We start from the raw sequence: 11,155 nt of genomic DNA, 5'->3' as shown, positions 1-11,155 counted from the left end.
TGTAGGAGTAAACGATGATCAGGATGGCCTGGAAATAAACAAGAGTCTTTCTTGTTGCATATCAAGGCACCAACGGGGTTTTGTTATGTATGTGTGCCCAGTGTATCAACAATTAACTAGAAAGTTTCATATCTACAAAAATGTATATGCGCTTATTCAGGCTTGGTGTGGCAGACTGAAATAGAACATTATGATAGCGTCAGCAGGGATAATAGAGGTCATAAGACACAACTTTGTTTGCTTTTCTGGCCATAGACCGTGGCATATGAAGATCATACATACATGTTTAAGTTATTAGATTATTTACGGCAATGCAGTTCAAATATTGTGTTCAATGAAAGAAAACGTTGATATATTTTAACACACTTATTTTTGTACTATTAAACAGACTGTGGACTTAATAGACATTTTCGCTTATTGTTATAACATCAAGGTAAAACATCATATCTATCTCTGAAATGCACGAGCATAGTCGCTGTCAAACATAAGAACATAATAAGGGCGGCCAGTTTTGACTTGTCGTGTGCCTTAAAGTGAGTTTAAACATGTCAAAAGCGACTGACTCTAAAATTTTTGGTCATTTATTACTCCAACGTTCTAACTGTCAACCGTCTTAAAAGGACCATAACTTTTGTTATATGTCGACTCCCTGTCTCTATGTCTTAAGTTGTTAAGCGGTAACTGCGGTCCAAATTTATCAACTTATTCATCTATTGTTGCAAACTTGACTCTTGCTTTTTCAAGAAAATGCCTTTGCATGTGTTTGTGACGGGTGCCACCATAACCTTTGTTATATGTCGACTCCCTGTCTCTATGTCTTAAGTTGTTAAGCGGTAACGGCGGTCCAAATTTATCAACTAATTCATCTATTGTTGCAAACTTGCCTGATTTGTTTACACAATAAAAATTCTAATTGATCATGAACTACCCGACCGCTCTAAGGGTAAGAAGAAAAGACGTTGTAAGATGTCACGAAAGCACGCGTAAGGTACAATATTCTGTTTGTGGACATTATTTTCGAGAATAGATGCCAAGCTCATATACATGAAAACTGTTCATCCACCACTACGGGTGACGGGTGCCACCGACTGGACAGGATACGCTCATTTCGTAAACACCTGGCATCATTACTATTTGATAGTGATTCATAAACCCATGCTCATGATGTTGCTCGAAATCGTACAATCGAATCTGCTTTACACAGAGATTTCTATTGGATATGGAAAGGGTTTTGTCACTTTATTTACGTCACCTTTGAGTTAACGTCTTGCCCATGATGTAGGAAACACTTTTCCTGATATGATAGTATGCAGAGACACAGAAGGCAGACGCATCAGGCCCCTCCTCCTAGCGCCCCTCCTCCTCTTTCTCACCCCCAACCCCAACTCCTCATCGTCTTCCACCTCATCGTATATGTACATTACGGCTATACCAAGTTCTCGATTCCTTCTTATGTTGTCTTGGGGTCAAGCTGTTGTGGAAAGACTACGAACGTTTAGCAGATACTGCAAAAGAGATTCATCAAACCATTGCCTAATAACATCATTGGTGTTCCACTGCATAGCAACCTCTTTATGATACCATTATTATACGGTATGTGACATTTGTGAAAGGCATACTTTCCAATCTACAAGAGGAACATTTTTGCGATGCCGGGAACAACGTGGTTGTTTTAGATGAGCTGATGTCTGAAGCTAAAGATGATACACTCTTATTTCAACACCTCCCACCACAAAAATAAATGATTTTTCATCTTTTGCAAAGAGGTTTCCGATAGGTAAAGAGTGGCATTGCTTTAAATTGTCATTATGTGACCCAATTCAAGTCTCCAGTCGATCGACAACAGGTAGACGTATTTGCATTTAAGGACTGGTGCATTTATCTACAAAACTCAGATCTCTTCATCTCAGTGTGTAACGCAGCAGTGCATCACCCTCATGGAAATCCTTCTATAGACCTGAGGTCTCACAGCAGCGAAAAGGAACGACTACAGTCTTATATTTCCACAATGGCTGAACAAAAAGTAGACTGGCCCGACAACACAACCCGATCTGATACGTAACAACAGCTCTGTAAAAGTCCTGTTTCAACCAAGAAGTACTCCGATGCATGTTAACTGTCACCCCTACCCCAACACCCCTACCCATCACACCAGTACATCAGCGACCCGTGAAGATCCGGGTAGAATAGGTCTTCAATCACCCATATTGCCGTACAAGACAGCATTCCGAAGACGTTAAGATATGCCTTCTGAATTAACGTCTTCAGTCTTCCATGCCATCCTTCCAAATGGTTATTAGTGCGTGGTCCCGTGGTCTGGAAGTGGTTCCACGAAATCAAAGGCAGGTCGCCCTCGATCCAAAAGGCTATGACCTAATCGACCATCTCTCAAAGTACAAAGCCCTTCATTGAACAAAGACGGCATAGGTGCATCTTCAGCCTCTCTATGGTCGATCGAACCTGATAAGAAAAGAATTATATTTGAATCTAAACATCGATTCATTACTTATGAATATGGAAAACATAATCAAAACTTCCTCATGAGATCGTCCCGTGAAGATCCGGGGTACAATAGGTCTTCAGCAACCCATGCTTACCGTACAAAGCGACAATGCTTGTCGTAAGAGACGACTAACGGGATCAGGTGGTCAGGCTCACAGACCTGATGCATGTCATCGTATCCCAATACGTGGATTTAAAGCTCATGATGTCAATCACTGGATTGTCCAGGCTCGTTTATTTACAAACCGCCATCATATAGCTGGAATATTGCTGAGTGCGGCGTTAAACAATAAATTAACAACCATCAGCATATGAGACAAACGAACGAAAAACACCAATAGAGATAATTTTGACGACCTGACGCCTACGTGTTGTAACCGACCTTCTGAGGCAGCATATAACACTGCCGTACTGTAAATCATGTCATATTTCTGTCTCCATATGCTGATATATATTATATCGTCACTTTGTATAGTGTATATTGTTCATGACACATGTCTCTCATAAATCCGTTCTTGGGTACTGGCATTTATACCTCATGTACTATGGTACTTTGCTTTTTAAAGCTATGTTTGTTTGCTTGTTTATTTGCTTGTTTGTTTGTTGTTTAACGCCGCACTCAGCAATAATTCCAGCTATATGACGGCGGTCTGTAAGTAATCGAGTCTGAACCAGACAATGAAGTGATTGACATCATGAGCATCGAGCAGGTAATTGGGATACGATGACATGCATCAACCAAGTCAGCGAGCCTGAACAACCGATCCCTTTAGTCGCCTCTGATGACAAGCCTAGTCGCTTTCTACGGCAAGCATGGGTTGCTGAAGACCTGTTCTACCCCGGATCTTTACGGGTCTTAATGCTCAGTATTGTACAAACGGCTACAATTAACTATTTTGTAATAACATTGCTCGGCCAATTGGCCCATAGTCTCGAAGGCTTGTGAGGTTCCATGAGAATAGTCATCCGAAGGAATTAAGCTAGTTTAGCGCGCTGCTTTTAAAACTAGTTCACTCTGGCTCGTTCCATGGCGACATCGAACCAGTTTATTTATCAAACAGTTGACACTGTCTTCGTGTCATTGCATCAACGACATACAATTGTTATTACATACGCAGTGGGGTACGTCCACAAAATCGTCTACTCATAGGTGTCTGACAAAGGGAAGGGCCGCAACTCTGTACAGCGAACTGATGACAATAAAAGCCCGCTCACATGCACAATATTGACTCAATAATTTTGCCCATGTGTAACTATACGTACGTGTGTATAATTTATATACTATGCAATCACACGAAAATCAATAAAGGTGCGTACATAAAGTAATCACATATTCATCAGTCTCTTGACGAATTTCACATAAAAAGTTGTTCTTCAATCAAAGACGAAAGAGAAGAGATTTACCTAAAAAATAAATTCGCATGAACCAACTATGTCCTTGATTTAATCTGTACACAAATCCTGACTCCTTGAAACCCAAAGAAAACAATGTCCGCCTAGCTCTGGATGTCTAGCTAATAGTGCTGTATACTGAAGAGCGTCAACTTCAGAATACAGAACTGTTGACAATGTGTTTGGTGTTGACGTAGCAGCAGATATATATATATGTATATGTATGTACTGTGATATTTCTCATTTTTACTCATATGTATGTGACGTCCTGCGTGTCTCGTAGGCCATAATGGCTGGACACTGTACACACTATTTGTGTATTTTTATTGTCATTGTTGTACAGTGTGTGACACGTAATTAAAATAATTTTCTTCTTCTTCTTCTTCTTCTTCTTCTTCTTCTTCTTCTGTATAAATTAGATCATCCTCTGGCGTTGGCATAAACGTTCACAAGACAATATGACATAATACATCAAGTGCAAAGTTGTACTCAAGTACAGTCAAGTCTCGTTAATCCGACAATCGGCTTTATCCGACACAAATGATGGGAACCGATTAAATCAGTGCTATTTAGACCCGTTAATCCGACAGTCTCGCACTCCGACTCCGACACACCTAATTTGCAACGAATTGCTGAAATCACTCATTAATCAGTCTCGTTAAGCCGACACAGTGATCAGCGTACTCCTTGGTCATCTGCCTAGATTCCGCTGACAATGTAACTCAACCATATGAATTTCATTTTTCATTTTCCTACGTGTTCGTATCGTTACCTGTCGTGTAGTTGTCCAATTTTCGATCACGAACGTTTATACTACCTAATTTCGTTTATACTACCTAATTTCGTTTATCCGACATACTCGTTAATCCGACATAATCACATGCAACCAACAATGTCGGATTAACGGGACTTGACTCTACATGTCCATTTGGGCCTCCTTCAGACATGATGCAAATTTGCTTCTAGTGTAAATATACACACATGATTAAACGGTATTAGATGTCTGGACCACCAGTGCCCCTAGTTTGACAAACCAATCTTTTCAACAGTTGCCTTGTTTACAATGTTGACATATAAGAGGATACACCTGACTCTTGATAGTACACATTGAGCAAAGCATTGGTTGACAGTTTCGATTCGTGTGCAATTCTACATTCGTGCCGTGTGAATATCCCTATAAAATATGCCCAATCGGTGGAATACAGCTGATACTCTGTATGAACAGTTCAGAGGCAGGTGAATCTCTCAATCAGCGATATGGAAAAGAATGGAAAGACGATCCAGACTCTGGAACTAGGGTAAGGTATTGTCATTAAATCCTAACTAGCTGTCTGTTTACTTTTATCATGTTTAAACCTCAAACACACACAGGTCACTGTGATAGCGTGATACCTAGGTCACTGGGGTCATGTATTAAAAGCTAGATAATAATTGTATATATCCACATGTTTCACAAACATGACAGCACGTCCGTTGCTCTAGTTTAGTGTTGGGGCTGGTCATAATTATAGGATAAGTGTTCAGGGCCCCGTTCCACAAAGCGATCTTAGCACTAAGGCGATCGTAACTCCCATACTTTAACACAGACTTACGACAACCGTAGCGCTAAGATCAGTTTGTGGAACGGGACCCAGGACTTATTAAATAACGTGAAGTACATAGATATGATCTTATTAATGAACGCTCCGTCAAAAAATATGTAAATTACCGAGGAGATATTGTGTAGTGTAGATCCTGGACATTGAACATGTGGCGCTATACATCACTTTGTACAAATAGAAATCACTATACAGTACAGTAAACTACGGTTATAACGAACACGCTTATAACGAACTGACGGATATAACGAACTTACTTTTTATTCCCGACTATTTGCTGTAGTTATGCTGTATATATGCTTATAACGAACTACGGTTATAACGAACTAAAAATATTAGTCCCTTTGAGTTCGTTATAACCGTAGTTTACTGTATATGTAAAGCATCAGCGCCATAGCCACTATAATCATTACAAAAAGCACCAGTATCAGTAACAGTCAACAAGACCCTTGTCTTCTTCATAATTCAATTTTAATAACATATGTAATGTGGCTTGGTAGCCAAGAGGTTAAAGTCGAAACCCGGGTTCGATTCCCACTTGGGTACAATGTGTCAGGTCCATTTTCCGTAGCCCTCGTCACGTACCTCGCTATAACATGGATGCCCGTTTACATGGTCTCGGGAAAGATTGTTGCACACTCACGGACTGATATTCACGCTCACGAACAATCGTAAACATTATTTATTTATGTTGACAAGGCCACACAGAGAAAGTGTGATCACTTGTCTAACATCATATTAACATGGGTATTATGGAGATTTCGAGAATGTCCCTTACAGTATTCCACAGATTTGACTTCCTAGATTTGCTCAACAACAACTTGGTACACGCGTCTTGAGCCGCTACTTTCTCGAAGTTGCTAAGGTCACATTATCAAGCAGGTCAGGTTCAAAGGTTATCTCTGTCGCAATATTGTTTCACAGTATTGTTAGTAGGCGTTGATGTGAAATCTAAACTGAATGTTTGAACACGACGAGCCTCTATATAACAACGCAGACCGGACGGAAAAGTAATAAACCCGTGTCAAAACTTCAAATAACTCGTCATTCACTGAAAGTTTGTCAACATGAATACACTTAACTTGATACAGTAAAGTACGGTTATAACGAACTCAAAGGGACTACTAATTTTAGTTCGTTTTAACCGTAGTTGGTTATAAACATATATACAGCATAACTACAGCAAATAGTCGGGACCAAAAAAGTAGTTCGTTATATCCGTCAGTTCGTTATAAGCGTGTTCGTTATAACCGTAGTTTACTGCACATTGTTCATGACGATGTGTTTATATCCCAAACTAAGTGTTATTGTAATATGGCATCATATCGACACCCCGCTTGTCTCGAAATACGGCTAAATCGATATATGTTCGATGCTGGCTGGACAACAAGTTGAAGCTGATGTCATGGGTTATTATTCAGGTATGCGTGTTTGTTTATCTTACCTGACACACGAATGTCGGATTCTGATTAGCTGTGACGCATTTTATCATTTTCTTTGTATCCTGATAACATGTAGCGTACATGTCTTATGTTCTCTGCGCAAATTGACGAACTGTTGGAATTACTTTTGCAACAAACCAACTTCAATTTTGTATCTCGAATTAATTATGTAAAACGTCATTCTCCGGATATTTACGATATTTTCTGAATGAAATAGATCTCGGGGCAACAACTCTAAGTTTCTTTTCTGTCGTTATTGAACGAAGTGGATAAATGCCTAATTGTGATATTCTTGCAGATTTGGACCTAAGCATGCATGCATAAAACATACCTGCAATAAACCAAGCGGCAAAAGAAAGTATAGGTTTGCAATTTGTAATTTTCCTAAAAACAGCGATAACTAGTGGAAAGTGGGTATTGGGAATATGACTGCCCAGCAACAGGTACCAAAAAACACCTCACCCGAACGCGCCACCTTTGACGGCACTCGTCCGGTGACAAAATAATGGTGAAACAGGCTTCCCGCCTATGGCATAAACTGCACGTGCATGTCAGCTGTATAAATGCGTTCGTCTGCAGGGTATAACCACACGTGATGAAAGCACACAAAAGAAATGCCACGACTGTCACAGGAGCAGAGTGAGAGAGCCATTGGTATGGCCGAAATGGGGGCAACACAGGTCCAAATTGCCAGAAGGTTTGGTCGTACACCATTGGCCGTAGCCAGGCTGATTCAACGGTACAGGCGGACAGGGAGGACACAGGACAGGCCTAGAACCGGACGACCCCGACTGTCAACACCACTGGAAGACGGTTAGATACGGCTCATTCACCTGCGAAACAGATTCGTAACGGGACAACCCATTAGCCAACGTACAGTACTACGACGACTTCGTGCTGCTGGAATCCGAGCGTATCGTCCTTTCCGAGGAATGGTACTGACTGCTCAACATCGACGCCTGAGACTGCGATGGGCGAGGCAGGTTCGACGCTGGCAAGTGAGAAATTGTCTTCGAGTGCTGTTTACTGATGAAAGTCGGTTTAACTTGTTTCGAAACGAACGAGGTTATCGACGCAGAAGGGAACGTTTGGCTCCGGCGTGTATTCGAGAGGTCCATCCATTCGGCGGGGGAGGTGACATGATGTGGGGCGGTATTTGTGGAGATCAGAAGACTGATTTGGTGATTATACAGGGAAACCTGAACGCTGTACAGTACAGAGACCAAGTGTTGCAGCCAGTTGTGCTTCCGTTCTTACAAAACCAACAGCAGGGGACATTGTTTCAACACGACAATGCAAGGCCCCATACTGCAAGACTGACTCGGAACTTTCTAAACCAGCAGAACGTTGACGTTTTGCCCTGGCCTGCCCACTCACCCGATATGAATCCTATTGAACATCTGTGGGACCATCTTGACAAACAGATTAGAGCACACCACCAGCCTCCCGTCAACAGACCCTGAGAGACGAGTGGCAACGGATTCCAGTCCACGTCATCAGAGTGAGTGAGTTGGGTTTTACGCCGCTTTTAACAGTATACGTCATCAGAAGACTGACGTCATCGATGAGGCGGCGTATCACAGCATGCATTGAGGCAGCTGGAGGTCATACACGCTATTGAAGGCAACTGTGTCCACAATGAACTTGTACTGTGTCTGACAATTTTTGAGTAACATTTCAGACAACTTTTAAAAATGAAATTTCTTACCCCACCATTGTTTACCTTGAGCTTACATTACCTGTGATTGCACAATTTCATTCAAACTGTGGTTGATCAATCATTTGTTACCCCTCCCCACTTGTTATTTTTTTCATCGATCATGGAACTCGACCTACACTTTCTTTTGCCGCCCAGTTTATAATTAGGTGTGCGGTCGTTGTCCACTCGTCCCGCGGGTGGCATTGGTTGAGGTACCCTCTATGTCAGTATGCAATCTCATTGAAAACAGATCTTAGTTCTCGCTACCGCTAAACAGAGATCTGAGGACATCCCATTTCCGATAGGACGTGCTTACCCTATTCGCGAACACCTGGTGTCATCATTGACTTTCTGTGATCCATTCATATTATTTTCACCACTATTTTGCATTTTGCGCTCAATGGAATGTTTCGGCCGATAATCGAGACTGAGTATTCTCTGGCATTGATGTTATATCAAGAGGTTTATTTCCTTTTGTGTGAAGAAACATGTATGGGGTACCGACAGAGCCGAATGAAGTGGCGATCGGGTGATCATGCTGTGACTTGGCTGATTGCGTGCCATTCTGCTCCGTTGGTTGGTTTGTTGTTTAACGCCACACTCAGCAATATTCCAGCTATATGACGGCGGTCTGTAAATAATCGAGTCTGGACCAGACAATCCAGGGATTAATATCATGAGCATCGATGACACGCATAAACCAAGTCAGCGAGCCTGACCACCCGATCCCGTTAGTCGCCTTTTACGACAAGCATAGTCACCTTTTACGGCAAGCATGGGTTGCTGAAGACCTATTCTACCCCGGATCTTCACGGGTCCATTCTGCTCCGATGTTCATGCTTCCAGCCACTGGTTTGTCTGGTCCAGACTAGCTACATAGGGCGCTGTGATATTGCTGAACTTGTGTGACTGCGACATTTTAAAACAATTAGTCTCTCATCCCTTTTTTTATAAATTTTCCAGCCCATATATGTGGTATGCATAAGTTTACAGAGCTTCATGATAGTGATCAATTTCTTCATAAAAGACAGTAGACTGGAAAGTACGTAATATTTTGCAATTCCAAACTGACAGTTGAATTCATGTATGAAAATTGACGATCAGACTCCCAAAAATACAGGCCGGAAAAAGCACGATATATTAAGCATCTATATGTTGCCTTGAGGAGATAGAAGTGGTCTTCAGCAACTCATTCTTGTCGTTAGTATCAGTAGTTGTAGTTATAGTTGTACGTGTAGCTGTAGTTATGTTAGTACCAGTATTTGTAGTTATAGTAGTACCAGTAGCAGCGTCATACCAAAAGACGTTAAGAGATGGTACTTGTTGTTTCCCTGTCTGGCATTAAAGGGCAACAACAACGAGTGGTCAGCTTGGAGTCAGTATACTGTGTCTGAGTGGGGTATCCATGTTAAACTGCGGCCTTATATCGGCTAGCACTATAAAACTGGCATACGTTCTGACTAATACAAACAGCCACACACACACACACATACACACACACACACACACACACACACATACGCACACAGTATGGAAGCAGTATGGAGTCTTTCTAAGCATAGACACATTTACACTATATTGTATGTACACTGACAGTTATCTATATAAAACCACAGCGGCTTTCCTGTTTTTTTCTTCTGTCATCTTATGATAATGCAATTTATTACTTATTTAATCATAAACCATCAAATCAAATAATGTTATTATAATTTAAACCTCGATGCCACTTTTATCATCAGTGATGTTATCATGGTATAACATCGGATTGTGTTTATGTTTATTTTATAGTATTAAAATAACGTTTGTTATGGCAGATTGAAATATGCAGTCAATATACACAGTGTAAACCCAAACCACTTTCATGAATGGCTCATCGAGACAGCTGTTTACTGGCATCGTCCCAAGGCAAGGGAGTGAACTGGATGTAAATGTCCAGTTTCCACGGAACTTTTAAAGTCAGTTAACTCCCTTGCCTCGGGAAGATGGAGACGAGACGAGAAGGTATGGTGGCCGAGAGGAGACATCGCTGTATCGCCTTAACTTACGGATGCTGGCGTTGACGTTTTATATTCACTGGTGTAGTTACAGTAGTATCAGTAGTTGCAGTTGTAGTAGTATCAGTAGTTGTAGTTATAGTAGTATCAGTAGTTGTAGTTATAGTAGTATCAGTAGTTGTAGTTGTAGTAGTATCAGTAGTTGTAGTTATAGTAGTATCAGTAGTTGTAGTTATAGTAGTATCAGTGGTTGTAGTTATAGTAGTATCAGTAGTTGTTGTTAAAGCAGTATCAGTAGTTGTAGTTATAGCAGTATCAGTAGTTGTAGTTATAGTTGTATCAGTAGTTGTAGTTATAGTAGTATCAGTAGTTGTTGTTATAGCAGTATCAGTAGTTGTTATAGCAGTATCAGTACTCGTAGGTATAGTAGTATCAGCAGTCGCATTTATATAGTGGTGTTGATCTGGCCGACGATGTAATGAAGTGGACTAAGGCAGTGAAGATGGTTTAAAACGGTTAATTATCCGT

General features: G+C 41.0%; 1 protein-coding gene across 1 annotated transcript in view; it reads left to right on the top strand.

Moving 5' to 3' along the window:
• Positions 1–4,938: 4,938 nt before the first annotated feature.
• Positions 4,939–11,155, top strand: part of LOC124120569 (zinc transporter 2-like) — a 44,474-nt gene continuing 38,257 nt past the window's right edge. Inside the window, exon 1 of the mRNA XM_046483429.2 lies at positions 4,939–5,192. Coding sequence (XP_046339385.1) covers positions 5,152–5,192 — 41 coding nt within the window. The 5' untranslated portion in view covers positions 4,939–5,151. The remainder of the gene's footprint in view (positions 5,193–11,155) is intronic.

The sequence above is a fragment of the Haliotis rufescens genome, unplaced genomic scaffold, assembly GCF_023055435.1.
Source record: "Haliotis rufescens isolate VD_foot unplaced genomic scaffold, xgHalRufe1.0.p SCAF_1, whole genome shotgun sequence".
Classification (NCBI taxonomy): Eukaryota; Metazoa; Mollusca; class Gastropoda; order Lepetellida; family Haliotidae; genus Haliotis; species Haliotis rufescens.
The sequence above is the reverse complement of the archived record's forward strand: the minus strand, read 5'-3'. Positions and strand labels throughout refer to the sequence as shown.